The 20,781-nt window shown below is 47.5% G+C and overlaps 1 protein-coding gene and 2 pseudogenes across 4 annotated transcripts in view; all 3 read right to left on the bottom strand.

Annotated features, from left to right (window-relative positions):
• SMC2 (structural maintenance of chromosomes 2) overlaps positions 1–20,781 on the bottom strand; it is a 213,019-nt gene that overhangs the window by 43,165 nt on the left and 149,073 nt on the right. For all 4 annotated transcript variants that reach the window (XM_063914672.1, XM_063914675.1, XM_063914673.1 and 1 more), the window contains exon 21: positions 19,126–19,326. In XM_063914672.1, coding sequence (XP_063770742.1) covers positions 19,126–19,326 — 201 coding nt within the window. The remainder of the gene's footprint in view (positions 1–19,125; positions 19,327–20,781) is intronic.
• LOC134937087 (5S ribosomal RNA) lies at positions 11,650–11,767 on the bottom strand (annotated as a pseudogene).
• On the bottom strand, positions 11,909–12,026 carry LOC134945429 (5S ribosomal RNA; annotated as a pseudogene).

Here is a 20,781-nt window from a genome sequence, read left to right as displayed (position 1 = left end):
ACGTAAGAGAAAAATACGTGCAGATGCTGGTTTACGGGCCTTCAGCAGTCTGGATAACTGCCTCGGAAAACCATTTGGCCCTCAGGAGCGAAGCTTCAAGAGTCACGCCGTCAAAGCCAGTCTGCCCAGGTCCGGGTAGACACAAGGGCCCTGAACGAGGATGTCTGTGCGTTGAGGAAGTAGAAGAGGAAGCTCGATCGAGAGACCCTGTAGGTCTGAGAACCAATGCCGTCTGGGCCACGCTGGAGCAACCCAGTAGTATTCCTCCTTCTAGTTTGAACTTCCGTAGTACCCTGGGCAGGAGTGACACTGGAGGAAACATGTATGGCAGCCGAAAGGTCCATGGAATTGCCAATGCGTCCACGAACGCTGCTTGAGGATCCCTGGTCCTTGATCCGAAGACCGGAACCTTGTGATTGTGTCGAGACGCCATCAGGTGTACATATGGTAGGCCCCACTTGACTCCTAGGAGTTGAAAGACTTCTGGATGAAGACTCCACTCTCTGGCGTGCACGTCCTGATGACTGAGGAAATCCGCTTCCCAGTTGAGGACTCCCGGAATGAATACTGCCGATAACGCTGGCAGATGGTGTTGCGCCCAACAAAGGATTTTTGACACTTCCATCATTGCCATGCGGCTTCGAGTGCCACCCTGATGGTTTATGTATGCCACCGTGGTGGCGTTGTCTGACCGTACTTGAACAGGCCTACCCTGTAGCAGGGGTAGGCAAGAGTTAATGGGTTGAACACTGCCCGCAGTTCCAGATTGTTTATGGGGAGAAGAGATTCCTCCCGGGTCCACCGACCCTGGAAAGAGTGTTGCTCCAGCACCGCGTCCCAACCCCTCAGACTGGCATCCGTAGTCAGGAGGACCCAGTTGGGGATCCAGAAGGGACGGCCCCTGCTTAACTGCTGGTCCTGTAGCCACCAGGACAGAGACAGACGAACCACCGGAATCAAAGAGATCATCTGTGATCTGATCCGATGAGGTAGACTGTCCCACTTGGAAATAATTAACCGGTGCAGAGGGCGAGAATGAAATAGAGCGTACTCCACCATGTCGAAAGTCGACACTATCAGGCCTAGTACTTGCATCGCTGAGTGTACCGACAATTTTGGGTGAGAGAGGAAGTATCCGATTTTGCCCTGAAGCTTCAGGACTTTCTATGGAGACAGAAACCGTCTTTGGCTGTGTGTGTGTCCAGCAGTGCCCCCAGGTGCACCATGCTCCGAGCATGGGACCAGCGAGGACTTCTTCCAGTTGATGAGCCACCCGTGGGCTTGTAGGAATTGCACCGTCAGCTGCAGATGACATCTCGGGAGTTCGACAGGATCAGCAAGTCGTCCAGATTTAGCAAGATCCTGATTCCCTGACGATGAAGATGGACCGTCATCACGGCCATGACCTTGGTAAAGATCAGAGGAGCCGTGGTCAGTCCAAAACGACAAAGCCTGGAATTGATAATGTAGGTTGCCAATTGCAAACCGCAGATATCGCTGATGCGAAATGGCAATAGGAATATGCAAGTAAGCATCCTGTATGTCCATGGATACCATATAGTTCCATGGCCAGTACAATTGATCACAGTATTTCCATACGAAACTTGGACACTCAAAAACTTGTTCAGTGACTTGAGGTTGAGTATAGGCCGGAAAGACCCATTGTGTTTCGGGACTAGAAACAGGGTCGAGTAGTATCCTCTGCCTCTCTGGGACAGAGGTACCAGCACTACCACTCCTGTATCCAGTAGGGATCGCACAACCAGGTGTAGAGTTTGCACCTTCAACGGATCCAAATTAAGAACTGTTGAGCAGAACCGGCGAGGGGGACGTCTCTTGAAAGAGACTGTGTATCTGTGAGAGACAACTTCTCGCACCCATGCGTCTGAAGTGGTCCTTAACCTGGGTGAACTAGAGAAGTTGGCCTTCCACCCAGGGATCCCCCAGGGGGAGGCCCGCCCCATCATGCGGCTGACTTGTCTTGTTTGGAAACAGGCTGACGGGCATCCCAGGATTGTTTAGATTTGGGCTTAGTGGTTTTGGAAGCACGAGCCTGTCTCAGATATGCCTGACCCTTTGCTTTTCCTGGAGGTCGAAAGGAACGAAAGGTGGTAATTTTTGCCTTCGGTGCAGAAGGATTATTGTTCGAGAGAAATGTAGTCTTAGCAGCCGCTAAGTCGGTCACAATCTTACCAAACAAGAGGTCACCTTTGAAAGGGAGTACAGGGGGGTACACACTGAGAGATCCTTGTTTAAAATCTAGGCAATCTGACTAGATTGCTTAGATTTTAAGCACAGATCTGTCGTGTGTATGCCCCCCAGCGATAGAAATGCGAGGCACCGCACATCGCTATCGCCAGTGCTAGATTGAGCCTGCATGCAGGCTCAATCTAGTGGGTCGCTCACTTCAGTGCTGTGTAAAGTGAGCGCCCCCAGCACACATTGCGATGTGCTGAGAGGGAGGAGATGTGTGCTGAGCGGTCTGTGTTAAGATCGCTTAGCACACATCTCTCCCGTCAGTACTGGCCTTTCCTCCCAGGTCTATTTGGAGTCCAGATCCACCTTCCATGACCTCAACCACAGAATACGGCGTGCCAGGATGGACACAGTCGACGCCTTAGCCGACATGACACCTGCCTCGGAGGACACCTCCTGAATATAATGGGAAGCGGTGGTAATATGAGACAGGTATTGTCTGGCAGTATCACATATATCATGAGGTAGCTCTTCCTCTATAGCCTGAACCCATGCTTCGATACCTTTTGCAGTCCAGGAGGCTGCTATGGTGGGTCTATGTACAGCACCTGTAAGGGAGTAAATAGACTTCAGGCATCCCTCCACACGCTTATCGGTTCCTTCAAGGAAGTGACGGTGGTGACAGGCAGAGTAGATGACACCACAAGTCGGGTGACATGGGAATCCACTGGTGGTGAATTTTCCACTTGTTACACAACTCAGCAGGGAGAGGATAACGAGCTAGCATATTTTTAGATAGGGAGAATCTCTTTCCTGGGGAAGACCAGGGTTCCTGACAAATATCTACTAAATGGTCAGAATGTGGGAATACTGCTTTTGTCCCCTTCTAACGTTTAAACTTATCAGGTTTCTTAGACGCAGTAGTGGGATCTACATCATCGATTTGTAGAATCAGCTTAATAGCCTCCACTAGATCAGGGACATCAACCTGAGCTGTAGGTTCCTCGTCAGAAGCAACTGTATCAGTGTCTGACGGGTCAGTATATTCTCCATCCTCATCCGAAGAAACATCAGAGATATTAGTGGATTGGGAGGAGGAAGCGCCCCGCTTAGACGACCCCTTAGTACTAGAGGGACATGGGGTAGGTTTTTGACTAACTAAACATTGATTCAATTGTTGAATCTGGGTAGATAGCGTATCCGCCCAGGGCGGATTTACAACAGGGACAATATGTGGCTGCAATGGCACAGGAGGTCCCATAGGGGGCGTATGAGGTGTAACAATAGTATTAAGCAGAGTTGAAAATGCTGCCCATGGTGGCTCCTGATTGGCTACAGGAGCAGCGAGCTGACTGGGAGATGTATGGCACCCAGTACACAGACCATTAGTTAAAACTTCCCCCTCAGGTAAATCCTTGGCGCAAGCACTGCATGATGCAGGAGCGTCTACAGATTTTCCGCCCTTTGTAGCAGACATTATAGTGAACGTAGCCATAGAGCGTAGCAGTACAATATAGCCAGACAAATAAAATACCTGCAAAACACTCCTTATTAATGTGACAGTAAATACAGTGCAGAGAATAAATGCAGTATGAAGTGACTAAAGAGGGCAGTAAAACACCTTAACAGTATATACTGTGCAGCACTATATACGAGACCCTGACGCACCTAGCCCCCCAGGGTACAGAATACAGTGATAGCTGTGATACACTGAAAGTGAAATCCACAAAGCAGATGCAGGCACACACAGTCACAATGACAATGCAGAAACTATTTTAGACAAACAATAAAACTGCACTGGACTAGGAAAAAAATAAAAAAAATATATATATAACCAATGCACAGCCAGAGACTGGAAGTATATATCTTGTACTAAATATTCTGGTAGAGAGAGACTCGTTCTTAATTAGCACGGTCTTAAAAATAGGATTTTGGTACTTACCAGGTAAATCCTTTTCTTTGAATCCATAGGGGGCACTGGAGTACTCTTGGGATATGGCCGGCTTCCGCAGGAACAGGGCACTGAATATTTAAATTTAGAACTCTCCACCCCTCCATATCCCAGAGTACCTCAGTGTTTTTTACTGAGCTGAACAGGAGCTATAGAGAGGTTGACAATGGAGAATTACATATAACATAACGGACAACAATAAAGTTGACACATAACGTTACTGACAACTAAACAGTTGACACCATAACCGATAGAACTTGAAACTTTGAACCAGTCGGTGAGAATGTGTTACCATAAGATCCCATGAAATTACCACAAACCAGGTAAAACTGCTCTGGGTGGGCGTCCAGTGCCCCCTATGGATTCAAAGATAAGGATTTACCTGCTAAGTAGCAAAATCCTATTTTCTTTTTCATCCACTAGGGGTCACTGGAGTACTCTTGGGACGTACCAAAGCTTCCCCCGTGGGCGGGAGAGCTGTTTGGCACCTGTAACACTAGGCGGCCAAAGCTAGATGCTGATGCCGCAAACGTATCAAACTTGTAAAAGCGCACAAACGTGTGCACTGATGACCATGTAGCCGCACGGCAAAGCTGCGTCGTAGAAGCCCCACGACCAGCTGCCCATGAAGTTCCCACAGAATGTGTGGAATGAGCTGTTACTGATGTAGGCGGCTGTAACCTAGCATGAAGGTAAGCCATGACGTATGGTCAGTTTAATCCATCTGGATAAGGTCTGCTTAGAAGCTGGCCAACCCATTTTGGCAGCATCATAGAGAACAAAACGTATCCGTCTTACGAACTGTAGATGTTCGGGATACATAAACGCGTAATGCGCGTACCACATCCAAAGTTCTAGAATGTCCTGTTAACACAGGAACTACTATTGATTGATTGATGTGAAAAGATGACAGTACCTTTGGCAAGAAAGCGGGATTCATCCGAAGTTCCGCTCTGTCATCATGAAACACCAAATACGGTGGCTTGCATGACAAGCCACCCAAATCTGAAACACGCCTTGCCGAAGCTAAGGCTAGTAGAAAAATTGTTTTCCAAGTGAGAAACTTAATATCCACTTGTTGTAAGGGTTCAAAATATGAAGACTGTAAGAAATCTAAAACCAGATTCAAGTCCCATGGCGCTGTAGGTGGAATGAATGGAGGCTGTACTCTGAGGACACCTTGCAGAAAGGTGTGTACAGACGGCAATAGAGCCAATCGTCTTTGAAAGTAAATTGACAAAGCAGATACCTGCACCTTTAATGTAGATAAACGCAGTCCTCCATCTAACCCAGTCTGTAGAAATAACAAAAGACGGGATAACTTGAAAGATGATGTCGGAAACTTCCGAACTTCACACCAACCTATATAGGTACGCCAAATTCTGTAATAATTAGCTGCCGTAACTGGCTTCCTAGCTCGTAACATGGTTGGTATAACCGATTCTGGAATGCCCTCTCTTCTTAAGAGGGCGGTCTCAACAGCCACCCCGTCAAACGCAGCCACGCTAAATCGGGGTAAAGGAACAGACCCTGTTGTAACAGGTCCGGACGTAGTGGGAGCGGCCAAGGATCGTCTGCGAGTAGTCAGCGGAGATCCGAGAACCAAGCTCTCTGAGGCCAATGAGGCGCCACTAGTATGACTGTGGTGGACTCTCTTTTGATCCGTTTTAGCAACAGAGGGAGCAGCGGAAACGGTGGAAACAGATACACAAGGCTGTACGGCCACGCGATTGTGAGAGCATCCACCGCCACTGCCTTTGGATCTCTCATTCTGGACACATACTGGGGCGTTTGGTGATTGTGGCGAGATGCCATCAGGTCCACTTGAGGGTAACCCCACCTTTGGACCAACATGTGAAAAACTTCTGGATTTAATGCCCATTCTCCTGGATGAAAATCCCGACGGCTGAGATAATCCGCCTCCCAGTTGTCCACTCCCGGAATGAACACTGCCGACAATATCAATTGGTGATGCTCGCCCCAATTGAGGATTCGAGCTACTTCCCGCATGGCCATGCGGCTTCTCGTTCCTCCTTGTTTGTTGATGTACGCGACCGCAGTCGCGTTGTCTGACTGCACCTGGACAGTCTGAGACCGAAGCATGTGCACTGCTTGTCGTAGTGCATTGTAAATTGCGCGGAGTTCCAGGACATTTATAGACCGTAATCTTTCGTGATCCGCCCAGAGACCCTGGAGCTGACAATTTTGAACTACAGCTCCCCAACCTCTGAGACTCGCGTCCGTCGTTAGAATTATCCAATTCCAGGTGCCGAACCGTTTCCCTGCGGTTAGATTGTGTACTTTGAGCCACCAGAGTAGAAATACCCTGGGCCGTGGCGACAACCTCACCCTGTGGTGAATCTGCAGATGCGAGCCCGACCACTGTGCGAGCACATCCAGTTGAAAAGGACGTGAGTGAAATCTTCCGAACTGAAGCGCTACGAAAGCCGCCACCATTGTGCCTAAGAGGCGAATGCACAAATGTACCGAGATTGTACCAGATGACGAATAATCTGTACTTTCTGCTCTGGTAGGTAAATTCTTTGATTTACCGTATCGAGAATCATACCTAGGAATTGAAGTCGTTGAGACGGAATTAGATGTGATTTCTTGAAGTTGACAATCCAACCGTGCTGAACTAGTACATTGTACGTTAGCAACGCATGTTGGAGGAGCATCTGTTGAGACGGAGCTTTGATGAGCAGATCGTCCAAGTACGGAACTATTATCACTCCCAGGGATCTGAGATGAGCTATCATCACAGACATCACTTTGGTGAATACCCGAGGCGCTGACGAGAGGCCAAACGGTAGAGCCTGAAACTGGTAATGGTTCTGCCATATTGCAAAACGCAAGAACCTCTGATGAGGTGGCCAAATCGGAATGTGTAAGTATGCATCCTTGAGATCTAGCGCAATCATGAATTCCTGTGGCTCTAAACCTGCAATTACTGACCGCAGAGATTCCATCTTGAATCTGTAGTAAGTGACGTACTGAGTGAGACCCTTTAAGTTCAATATTGGCCTGACGGAGCCATCCGGCTTTGGTACCACAAACAGACTGGAATAATAACCCTGACCTTGTTGTTGTACAGGGACCGGAATCAAAACTGCTGAATCCAGCAGGGATTGAATGGCAATTTGCAGAACCGCCCTCTTGTCGTCCGACAGAGGCAGTCCTGTCTTGAAAAACCGCAGTGGCGGGAGACAGTCGAACTGTATTTTGTAACCTTTTAAAACTAAATTGCGGAACCACCCATCTGTGGATGTCTGGAACCACGCCAAATGGAACGTCTGAAGGCGTGCTCCCACAATTGGAGATCCGAGATGGGCTGGGAGCCCGTCATGCCACTGGCTTGTCGGTGACCTTAGTGTCCTGACTGGTGTTGGTTTGTTGGAAACCACGTCCTCGACCTCGTCTACCAGGCGTGGCTGTTCCTCTACCACGGCCCCGAAAGGGCTGAGGTCTAAAGGATTTGAATGCCGGACCAGAGTATTTCCGTCTTGGTACCGTTGGAGGCAATGGTAAGAAAACAGACTTTCCTCCCGTAGCCTCAGAAATCCATTTGTCCAATTCAGGACCAAACAACTTCTCGCCACCGTAAGGCAACGCCTCTATACCTCTTTTGACCTCTGCCTCAGCTTGCCAAGAACGCAGCCAGAGTGCTCGTCGTACTGTAACTAGCGACGATGAAATGCAAGAAGTGAGCTGACAGACGTCAGTAGAAGCTGTACATAGATACTCAGCAGCTTCACAGATTTGATCAGCGAGAAGTAGAAGGTGATCGTCATGTAGGGCAGACTTGAGTTCTGTTATCAATACAATTAGCGCCTTAGTGACCCAAATGCCAACCAACCCAGGTCTAAGCAACACTCCTGCTGCTATATACATGGACTTTAGCATAGCTTCCATTTTACGGTCTGAAGGGTCTTTAAACGTAGTAGCCGTTGGCACTGGTATGGTTAATTTCTTTGTAAGTTTTGACACAGACGAATCCACCATTGGCGGATTCTCCCATGTACATGTCACAGATTCTGGAAACGGGTAACTAGACTTAAATCGGCGAGGTATAGAAAACCGTTTATCCGGATTCTTCCGTGTTTCAACGAACATCTTATTAAGAGATTCCGAAACAGGAAAACACATTGGAGATCTTTGTCGTTTAGTAAATACGACTTCATCATTTGTCAGCGGCTCCTCAGTCTCTGTAAACTTCAGAGACTGACGCACAGCTCTAATGAGATCATCAATGCCTGGGCTGTCAAAATCTTCACTATCTGACTGCTGGTCTAATGCGCCCTCCTCACCCTCATCCTGCGCAGTGAGGTCTGGCATAGAATCGTCAGAATGCAAGATAGCAGAAACTGGTAAATCATAAGAAAAATTATATTTATCTCTTCTACTCAAAGTGGACTTGGACCTTTGGCAAGGCTGAGACAACTCCGGTAGTTCTGGCAGTCTCAACCGCGACTCAGATCTTGCCGCTTCCCGCTCGTGTCGAGCGGCGGCCAATTCTGATTGCAACCCAGCCATGACATCTGTTAGCATAGCCCATGGAGGATCCGGGGATGAAACCGCCTTTGAAACCGGAGCGGAAATTGTATTCGTAACAGAATCCACAAAACATACTGAACATGTGGTAGATCCATCCGGTAACACACTCTTACAGACCTTGCAGTGAAACTGCTTTTTAGATTTGGCTGGTGCCTTACTCATTATGCAGACAGACAATACAATATACATGGATAGACACTTGCACGACTCAGTAAAAGTGTACTAAGGAGTGTATAATAAATATATATATATATATATATGGCTGCAGTGCAGTGCACGTGGCCAGTACTATATGAAATCTGATCCAAAATTCCCACTAACACCCCTGCGCCATCCGGTGGAGTAGAGATGTAGGACAGGAACTTTCTGGAATCACAAACAGGAATAACAGGTAGCATGGTTAAAATAAGATTTTAAACCTACCGGTACATCTTTTTCTCCTAGTCCGTAGAGGATGCTGGGGACTCGATAAGGACCATGGGGTATAGACGGGCTCCGCAGGAGACATGGGCACCTAAAAGAACTTTCTAGTATGGTGTGCACTGGCTCCTCCCTCTATGCCCCTCCTCCAGACCTCAGTTAGAGAACTGTGCCCAGAGGAGATGGACAATACGAGGAAAGGATTTTGTTAATATAAGGGCAAGATTCATACCAGCCCACACCAATCATACCATATAACCTGGAATACACCTAACCAGTTAACAGTATGAACAAACAACAGTATCGGTCCAAGACCGATTCTAACTGTAACATAACCCTTATGTAAGCAATAACTATATACAAGTCTTGCAGATTTTCCACACTGGGACGGGCGCGCAGCATCCTCTACGGACTAGGAGAAAAAGATTTACCGGTAGGTTTAAAATCTTATTTTCTCTTACGTCCTAGAGGATGCTGGGGACTCCGTAAGGACCATGGGGTTTATACCAAAGCTCCCAATCGGGCGGGAGAGTGCGGATGACTCTGCAGTACCGACTGAGCAAATGCTAGGTCCTCATCAGCCAGGGTATCAAACTTGTAGAATTTAGCAAAAGTGTTGCTGCTCGGTAAAGCTGTAATGCCGAGACGGCCCAGGCAGCCACCCAAGAAGAGCCCACCTTCCTAGTGGAATGGGCCTTTACTGAATGCGGTAACGGCAATCCAGCCGTAACATAAGCCTGCTGAACCGTGTTACAGATCCAGCAAGCAATAGTCTGCTTCGAAGCAGGCTCACCAATCTTGTTGTCAGCATACAGGACAAACAATGCATCTGTTTTCCTAATTCTAGCCGTCCTGGCTACATACATTTTTAAGGCCCTGATTACATCCAGGGACATGGAATCCTCCAAGTCACTCGTAGTCACAGGCACCACTATAGGCTGGTTCATATGAAATGAAGACACGACCTTGGGTAAAAATTGAGGACAAGTCCTCAATTCCGCTCTATCCACATGAAAAATCAAGTAAGAGCTCTTGTAAGACAAGGCCGCCAATTCTGACACACGCCTCGCAGATGCCAAAGCTAACAACATTCCAGGTGAGAAATTTTAACTCCACCGTTTTAAGGGGTTCAAACCAGTGTGATTTAAGGAACTGCAACACCACGTTCAGATCCCATGGTGCCACTGGGGGCACAAAAGGAGGCTGGATGTGCAGTACTCCTTTTACAAAAGTCTGGACTTCTGGAAGAAAAGCCAATTCCTTCTGAAAGAATATTGACAAAGCCGAAATCTGTACTTTAACAGAGCCTAGCTTTAGGCCCATATCCACTCCTGTCTGTACGAAGTGGAGAAAACGACCCAGATGGAAATCTTCCGTAGGAGCATTCTTGGTTTCACACCAAGAGACATATTTCCGCCAGATACGGTGATAATGTTTTGACGTCGCCTCCTTCCTAGCCTTTATTAGAGTAGGTATGACCTCCTCCGGAATACCCTTCTCCACTAGGATCCGGTGTTCAACCACCATGCCGTCAAACGTAACCGCGGTAAGTCTTGGAACAGACAGGGCCCCTGCTGTAACAGGTCCTCTCTTAGAAGAAGAGGCCAAGGATCTTCTGTGAGCATCTCCTGAAGATCTGAGTACCAGGCCCTTCGAGGCCAGTCTGGAACAATGAGTATTTTCTGTACTCTTTTTCGTCTTATGATCCTCAACACTTTTGTGATGAGAGGAAGCGGAGGAAACACATAGACCGACTGGAACACCCATGGTGTTACCAGAGCGTCTACTGCTATTGCCTGAGGGTCCCGGGACCTGGCACAACACCTCCAAAGCTTCTTGTTGAGGCGTGACGCCATCATGTCTATTTGAGGAACTCCCCAGAGACCCGTTATCTCTGCAAAGACTTCTTGATGAAGTCCCCACTCTCCTGGATGGAGATCGTGTCTGCTGAGGAAGTCTGCTTCCCAGCTGTCCCCTCCCGGAATGAAGACAGCTGACAGAGCGCTTACGTGATTTTCCGCCCAGCGAAGAATCCTGGTGGCTTCCGCCATCGCGACTCTGCTTCTTGTCCCGCCTTGGCGGTTCACATGAGCTACTGCTGTAACATTACAATTGAAAAGGAGAGACAAGACAAAAAACCCTTGTTTGGGAGCACTCGTTTGTAACAATTTATGTGATGTAAATGGAGTAAATGATGAGAAAAATAAAACTTAACCTTTAATTGTTTCTTGAATAAAAGGAAAAAAGTTATAAGACAATTTGAGGACTCGTGTCTAGTATTCAGAAAAAAGAAACTTGTTTGACCTTTTTAGCAAATGAGGTACAAGTTGCTAGGAGAAGGTGAAAATGTCAGAAGTGATATATTGAATGACTATCTATCAGTGTGTTCTGATGAAATAAAATAAATGTATCCAGAACAGTCACTGTACATGCCTCAAAATGAAGGTTTCAAAAATAGAAGCGTGATATGGTAGCAAGTTTGAGTCAACTGGAGTTGTTCTTATGAGAGGGATGGATGAAGAAGAGGGGGCCCACTGCACCTGGTATTCTCAGGGGGTTTCCCATCCGGATACTGACCAGGCCATACCTGCTTAGCTTCCGAGATCGGACAAGATCGGGCGCATTCAGGGTAGTATGGCCGTGGGCCTGTGGTAAGGGATGTGGAGAAAGAGATAGAGAGTACTCCTATTGTCTGTACTGTATATAGATCAACCATATGTGGTCCGGGAGTGTTTTTCCAGAAACAGACATAGAGGTATAGTCAGCTTTGGAGAATTAAAAAAGGGGGGCCCACCGCACCTGGTATTCTCAGGAGGTTTTCCTTCCTAGTACTGACCAGGCCACGCCTGCTTAGCTTCCGAGATTGGACAAGATCGGGCGTATTCAGGGTAGTATGGCCGTGGGCCGGTATAAGGAAAATATTGAGTGGAAAGGGAGAGTGCACTGCTTTGTGTACTTCACACTCAACCACGACCACTGATGGTCTCAAAATAATATTTCCAGACAATATCAAGGTAATTTGGAGTGTCTGGAATTGATAGAAATATATTGTGGTGGGTGGAGTTTAGAAGGATAATGTGAGGTGTGTATGTGTATATATCATAATAATTAGTCTAAGGAAAGATGGTAATGATAATGGTAGTGATAACTTGTAAATAAAGAATGTACCAAATGGTAGAGCAGAGCTGGAAAATGACTCAAATTAAATGACAATTCACACAATATTTGCTGGACCCTTAGGGGAAAAAAAACAGATAAATGGTCATATATTAGAAAGGAGCCCACGGCTGGCTCCCAAATGGTACTTTTAGCCTTATATTATGAATAGAAAAGGTCAAATACCAAGTGGCATATGTTCAGCAGTCAAAGTCGGAGTTGCTGCTGCGGAGCTCAAAGCTGGCTCACATATGGTACTGTTAATCCCATATTCTGAATGGGAACAATTAGTACCAAGTGTCAGTTGATTAATGATAAATACCAGAAAGTAGAGAAAATGCTACCTTGAATATACATGCACGTTGAAATCACAGAAAAATGTCCTAATAAATGCACTTGTGTGTATAAATCACAGTTAGATATCTGTATCTAATAAATGAACCTTAGAGGCATGAGCGGGTGTTAGGACTTGGGTAAACTGTCAACTCTTTACAAATTTATGGTGAGTATAAACATGAATTTAAACCCTGGTGGTCTAGTGAGATTACCCCCAGTATAAGTGGCAGTAAAGAAAAAACACACAGCAGCGCCAAAAAACAAAAAATAATACAGTATATAATCAGTGTTAGGCAAGGGATAAATTCCCGTAATGTACTGAAATGTAGTGGTGCGCTTGAGACCCTGGTGGTCTGGTGTTAGTTACCCCGGCCGCACTGTATGCGGCGGATGCTGCAGTATCAGGATGGGAAACCCCCTGAGAATACCAGGTGCAGTGGGCCCCCTCTTCTTCATCCATCCCTCTCATAAGAACAACTCCAGTTGACTCAACCTTGCTACCATATCACGCTTCTATTTTTGAAACCTTCATTTTGAGGCATGTACAGTGACTGTTCTGGATACATTTATTTTATTTCATCAGAACACACTGATAGATAGTCATTCAATATATCACTTCTGACATTTTCACCTTCTCCTAGCAACTTGTACCTCATTTGCTAAAAAGGTCAAACAAGTTTCTTTTTTCTGAATACTAGACACGAGTCCTCAAATTGTCTTATAACTTTTTTCCTTTTATTCAAGAAACAATTAAAGGTTAAGTTTTATTTTTCTCATCATTTACTCCATTTACATCACATAAATTGTTACAAACGAGTGCTCCCAAACAAGGGTTTTTTGACTTGTCTCTCCTTTTCAATTGTAGTCTAATCTACAAAATTCCTGGGAGCAGCGCCAATCATTAGCAGTTTAAAACTATATTTTTTCCAAATGCATATATATTGGTTTTTCTATGTCATTTATATACTCTGTTTAGATTGTCAAGACTAGTGCGGTTCCAAATGAAATTTTGTACATAACTGCTGTAACATTGTCTGATTGAATCAGAATCGGTAGGTTGCGAAGAAGATTCTCCGCTTGTCGAAGGCCGTTGTATATGGCACTCAGCTCCAACACGTTGATGTGTAGACAGGACTCCTGGTCTGACCATAGTCCCTGAAAATTTCTTCCTTGGGTGACTGCTCCCCATCCTCGCGTCTGTGGTTACCAGGATCCAGTCCTGAATGCCGAAACTGCGACCCTCTAAAAGGTGAGCACTTTGTAGCCACCATAGAAAAGACACCCTGACCCTGGGGGACAGTGTTATTTTTTGATGTAATTGTAGATGGGATCCGGACCATTTGTCCAGAAGATCCCATTGAAACGTCCTTGCATGGAACCTGCCGAAGAGAATGGCCTCGTAAGTTGCCACCATTTTCCCCAGAACCCGAGTGCATTGATGAGCTGACACTCTTTTCGGCTTTAGTAGTTCTCGGACCATGTTCTGGAGGTCCTGGACTTTTTCCAATGGGAGGAAAACTTTCCTTTGTTCCGTGTCCAGTATCATGCCTAGGAATGGTAGTCGAGTTGTCGGAAACCAACTGTGACTTTGGTAGATTGAGAATTCACCCATGTTGTTGAAGCACTCTCCGAGAGACACGTTCTCCAGTAATTGCTCTCTTGATCTCGCTTTTATCAGGAGATCGTCCAAGTATGGGATAATTGTGACTCCTCGCTTGCGCAGGATCACCATCATTTCCGCCATTATCTTGGTGAAAATCCTCGGGGCCGTGGACAGCCCAAACGGCAACGTCTGAAACTGATAATGACAATCCTGTACCGCGAATCTCAGGTACTCCTGATGAGAGGGATATATGGGGACATAAAGGTAAGCATCCTTTATGTCCAGTGGCACCATAAAATCCCCCCTTCCAGGCAGGCTATCACCGCTCGGAGCGATTGCATCTTGAATTTGAATCTTTTCAGGTACAGGTTCAGGGATTTTAGGTTTAAAATGGGCCTTACCGAACCATCCGGCTTCGGAACCACAAATAGGGTTGAATAATACCCTTTTCCCTGTTGGCTCAGGGGAACCCTGATAATCACTCGCTGTTGACACAGCATTTGAATTGCAGCTAGCACTACTTCCCGCTCTGGGGTAGAAGCTGGTAAAGCCGACTTGAAAAATCGGCGTTGGGGCACCTCTTCGAATTCCAGCTTGTAGCCCTGGGAGACTATTTCTATCACCCAAGGGTCCACGTCTGACTGAACCCAGACTTGGCTGAATAGTCGAAGGCGTGCCCCCACCTGTGCGGACTCCCGCAGGGGAGCCTTAGCGTCATGCGGTAGACTTAGCGGAAGCCGGGGAGGACTTCTGCTCTTGGGAACCAGCCGCAGCAGGTGTCCTCTTGCCTCTACCCTTACCTCTGGCGAAGAAAGAGGAGCCCCGACCTCTTCTGGATCTATGCGACCGAAAGGACTGCAGAGATCAGGTCCGCGAGGCCGTCCCCAAACAATACATCACCTTTGTAAGGTAAAACCTCCATATGCCTGTTTGAGTCTGCATCCCCCGTCCATTGGCGGATCCATAAGGCTCTTCTTGCCGAAATAGCCATAGCATTGGCTCTTGAACCCAGTAAACCAATGTCTCTTTGAGCGTCCCTCATATATAAGACTGCGTCCTTAATATGAGCTAATGTTAACAAAATTGTATCCCTATCTAGGATATCAAGGTCAGCTGACAGTGTATCCATCCAAGCTGCTACTGCACTGCATACCCATGCCGACGCAATTGCCAGTCTAAGCAAAGTACCAGTATGAGTGTAGACTTTGGTGTAGTCTCTTGCCTGCGGTCCGCAGGATCCTTGAGGGCCGCTGTGTCAGGGGACGGTAGCGCCACCTTCTTGGAAAGGCGTGTTAAGGCTTTGTCCACTGTGGGAGAGGATTCCCAACGTACCCTGTCCTGTGTAGGGAAAGGGTACGCCATAAGAACCCTTTTGGGAATCTGCAGTTTCTTATCTGGAGTTTATAATGCTTTTTCACATAACTCATTAATTTCATGGGAAGGAGGAAAGTTTATAACTTGTTTCTTTCCCTTAAACATGTGTATCCTCGTGTCGGGCACCGAGGGCTCATCAGTGAAATGTAACACATCTTTTATTGCAATAATCATGCACTGAATACTTTTTGTCACCCTGGGGTGCAATCTTGCTTCATCATAGTCGACACTGGAATCAGAGTCCGTGTCGGTATTTGTGTCCCTTATTTGTGAGAAGGGACGTTTCTGAGACCCCGACGGGTCCTGTGAGTCGGTATAATCCGTAGATTGATTACCTGCCGACGCACTGGACTCTGCTTTGTCCAGTCTTTTATGCAGTGAAGCTACACTAGCATTTAACATATGCCACATATCCATCCAATCCTGAGTCGGCACCACCGACTGAGACACACCACTCATCTATTCCACCTCCTCTTTGGATAAGCCTTCCGTTTCAGACATGCCGACACAAGTACCGACACCCCCACACACTGGGATATAACTATAAGGGGACAATTCCCTAAAGAAGGCCCTTTGGAGAGACAGAGAGAGAGTATGTCAGCACACACCAGCGCCAACTGACCCGGAAAAAAAAAAACAAAAAAAAAAACAGATAGCGCATGTATGTATGTATATATATATATATATATATATATATATATATATATATATATATATATATATATATATATATAAATGTATATAGATTTCCCCACTCACTGCGATTTAATTATGTGCCCCCCTCTCTTTTTTTCAGCCCTCTGATGCTCAGCAGGGGAGAGTCCGGGGAGCCAGCGTTCTCTGCAGCCTCTGTGGAGAAAATGGCGCTGGTTAGTGCTGAGGGATCAAGCTCCGCCCCTCGCGCGGCGGGCTTCGGTCCCGCTCGTGAATTTAAAAAAAAAAATGGCGGGGATCCGTAGTTTACTGTCTCCGCAGCCTAACTACATACTTTTTTTGCCTAAAATGAGGTTTATTGCTGGCCAGGGCGCCCCCACTGCGCCCTGCACCCATCAGTGCCATGTGTGTGTGTAAGTGTGGGAGCAATGGCGCGCAGCTTCCTGCTGCGCGCTTACCTCATGAAGATCTGAAGTCTTCTGCCGCCTGATGTCTTCTTATGTCTGACATACTCACCCGGCTTCTTTTTTCCGGCATCTGTGAGGAGGATGGCGGCGCGGCTCCGGGACGAACCCCAGGGTGAGACCTGTGTTCCGACTCCCTCTGGAGCTAATGGTGTCCAGTAGCCTAAGAAGCAGAGCCCTTAACTCTTAAGAAGTGGGTCTGCTTCTCTCCCCTCAGTCCCACGATGCAGGGAGTCTGTTGCCAGCAGAGCTCCCTGAAAATAAAAAACCTAGCAAAATTCTTTTTACAGAAAACTCAGGAGAGCTCCCTGTAATGCACCCTATCTCCTCTGGGCACAAGATCTAACTGAGGTCTGGAGGAGGGGCATAGAGGGAGGAGCCAGTGCACACCATACTAGAAAGTTCTTTTAGGTGCCCATGTCTCCTGCGGAGCCCGTCTATACCCCATGGTCCTTACGGAGTCCCCAGTATCCTCTAGGACGTAAGAGAAAATGGCAACCAAGCAATGCTTACAGTCCTAATCACAGTGCAGGGTATACTCCTTATAACCTGTAACTATTGCAGCAAAATAACCTGTTAATATAGGCTTAACAGCCTATGTAATTATTGCTGTAACCCACGCAGCCCTATGTTATGCATTCCGCCTTACTTTCCCCCCCTTCTTCTCCCTCCCCTGTGGCCCGGGTACCGCTGTCTGAGTGGGAGTTACCGGGGTGTGGGTATCCGGCAGTCCGAGATCGGGTGCAGGGAGCCGGGGAGCGCTGTAGTGGAAAGCGGTCCTGCAGCGGCGGCCGGTGGTTCTTAGCGGCGGAGGAGCGGGTCATGGCGGCGCTGATCGGAGCGGTTGTGCTAATGCTCGTATAGCGGCGGACGGAGCGGCTGGGCGGGCGGCCTGTTAGGAGCTGCGGGTGCGGCCGGCCTGTTAGGAGCGGTGGGTTTCCCCACACAGCGGGGCGGCAGCGTGCGCTGACCGTCCCGTCCCCCCAGCATACCTTGTCCTGTAGTGAGACTATGACGGGGCTTCTGTGTGTAAGCTCCGTTCAGCTCTTGCAGGTCAGGATTGAGCTGCGTGTGGCCGTGAGGGTGCTCTATGTGAGGACCGAAATGCCATGCGCTGCCTCGGTGCAGCGGCACTATCCCGGACCCATGTTTTTTTATAAACTGGGAAGGGATGTGCTGAAGATTGTAAAAAGTAAAAATAAAAAATATTAAAAAGAAGTGTGGTTGAGCTCCACACGTGCCTTGTTGCTACTTCGAGCACAGAAAAAACACTGGGGTACTCTGGGATATGGAGGGGTGGAGAGTTCTAAATTTAAATATTCAGTGCCCTGTTCCTGCGTAAGCCATCCATATCCCAAGAGTACTCCAGTGACCCCTAGTGGATGAAAAAGAAATAACATGTAGAATACTTAAGTGACTGTATAATCACAGCGCTGATAAAGCAGGCGGATTTACAGAGGAGACTTTGTCCTGCAGTCCCGGAGACCAGACGCAGCAACTTGAGAAGATGGCGCCTAAATTTTAGTCAGGGAAAGAGGGAGGGTGAGAAGCATCTCCAGGGCGGGAACGCCAGCAGTAAATAGCGCCCGGAGCTGGGGGAGGGGCTACAGGTCAGCGCCTTATCCCCTATGCTGGTCCTCACCACTGGGCGCTGTGCAGCCTTATTAAAACGGATTTTACACAATCCGACATGTGCTCTCTGCCCTGGTGGATATAGTGGGGTCCCTGTACGGACAGTGTCCACGCCGGCGGCGCGGTTCCTCTCCTGGGACTGCGTCCGGAACGCGATTTAGCGGCGGGTCCCGCCTTGGGGACCCTCTTACCTACTCCATAAGAAGCAACCAACGCGATCCTGGAGAGTGTCGGCGGTGGTGTGCCTGGGGACCAGAGCGCCTCCACCGCAAGTACACAGGAACTCGGCCAGCGGGAGTATGCAGCGCTGCTGGGGAGGTGATGGAACTGCAGCACAGCATGTCACAATGACATATAAAGTGCTGCAGCCCTTTAAGTCTTCTAAAAGCTCTTTTCAGGGCTGCCTAGCACAGCGCCCCCCCCCCCCCCCCCCCCCCCCCCCCTCTTCCCTGTTAAGTGACCTGCAGAGTCAGTGGCCGGAGGCGGGTTTATAGAGGAGGCCCTACACTGCATCCTGGGAACAGTCAAAGCTTTAGCCTGTTGGTGCCTCTGGATCAAGATCCAACTCTACACCCGATGTATTCCCTTTGGAACACAGTGTTCCCCGCTGCAGAAAGTAATAGTTTAGACTTTCAGTTCACAATAGTTACTACACTGGACACATTTCACTAGGTCTCATTCTATAAGTACCAAAAGGCCAGAGAATGCGCAGTTAAAATCTAAGTACATTTAAGAGCAATATCCCCTAACTATCCTAGTAGAGCACATACAGTAAAGTGTCTTACCCTCTCCTCAGCCTGTGTTAACATATTCATTGCTCGCATGTTAACATTTCTGCCCAGTTTCTCCTTCATCTCTTGCAATTTCTGCAGCCGCTGGCCTGCAGCCTTTGGGTTGTTTGTTTTGAAGTCATAAGCAGTGTTTTCTTGTCCGAAAAGATGCTTCTCTGCAGCAATCCACTCATAGTCATTCAGCATTTTAGCAACCTAGAGTATACACATCAGTAAATAATATATATATATATATATATATATATATATATATATATATATATATAAATATAATTTTTGGAGAGACAGCTGGATACACGAGTGAGGAGAGCAGGAGAGAGGTCAGGGGAGGATAGGTAGATTTGAGTATCATCAGCATGGAGATATTGTAAGTCAAAAGAGCTAATGAGTTCTCCTAGACAGGATGTAGAGAGAGAGAAAAGGAGAGGACCAAGAACAGAGCCTTGGGGGACACCTAGGTAGTGGAAGCAGGTGGGTGAGGGGGGTGGGGGGGGGAGGTGGAGCCATGAGAGGAGACAGAAGGAACGGTCAGAGAGATAGGAGGACAGTCAGGAGAGGGCAGTATCGGCGCAGATCAAGGGAGTGAAGGATTCCCAGCGCTATCTTAAACTTAACATGTCTAAGACTGAGCTGATCATCTTCCACTATCCCGCACAACCTCACCTCCCTCAAACTCAATCCTCAAGAGCCCACACAGTTCACGTTTTCAATGTCACCTAGCTGGGCACAGGTGTATGACAACTGTCAAAGATCCATAGGTGACATGGAAAACATGAACTATGGTGGGTCGTGAGGACAGAGTTTTAGAGCCACTTTATCTTGACATATTTAAAAGTGATCCTCGCCCTTCTAGCAGAAGCATCTCCTACGAGGAAAATGATCTTCAGTGTCATCCATCACAGACTCCCTGCTTTGTTAAAATAAGAATTTACTTACCGATAATTCTATTTCTCATAGTCCGTAGTGGATGCTGGGAACTCCGTAAGGACCATGGGGATTAGCAGCTCCGCAGGAGACTGGGCACAAAAGTAAAAGCTTTAGGACTACCTGGTGTGCACTGGCTCCTCCCCCTATGACCCTCCTCCAAGCCTCAGTTAGGATACTGTGCCCGGACGAGCGTACACAATAAGGAAGGATTTTGAATCCCGGGTAAGACTCATACCAGCCACACCAATCACACCGTACAACCTGTGATCTGAACCCAGTTAACAGCATGATAACAGAGGAGCCTCTGAAAAGATGGCTCACAACAATAATAACCCGATTTTTGTAACAATAACTATGTACAAGTATTGCAGACAATCCGCACTTGGGATGGGCGCCCAGCATCCACTACGGACTATGAGAAATAGAATTATCGGTAGGTAAATTCTTATTTTCTCTGACGTCCTAGTGGATGCTGGGAACTCCGTAAGGACCATGGGGATTATACCAAAGCTCCCAAACGGGCGGGAGAGTGCGGATGACTCTGCAGCACCGAATGAGAGAACTCCAGGTCCTCCTCAGCCAGGGTATCAAATTTGTAGAATTTAGCAAACGTGTTTTCCCCTGACCAAGTAGCTGCTCGGCAAAGTTGTAACGCCGAGACCCCTCGGGCAGCCGCCCAAGATGAGCCCACCTTCCTTGTGGAATGGGCTTTAACAGATTTAG

This window comes from Pseudophryne corroboree, chromosome 1 (genome assembly GCF_028390025.1).
Source record: "Pseudophryne corroboree isolate aPseCor3 chromosome 1, aPseCor3.hap2, whole genome shotgun sequence".
Lineage (NCBI taxonomy): Eukaryota > Metazoa > Chordata > Amphibia > Anura > Myobatrachidae > Pseudophryne > Pseudophryne corroboree.
Note: the sequence above shows the minus strand (reverse complement) of the source record. Positions and strands in the feature narration are given on the sequence as shown.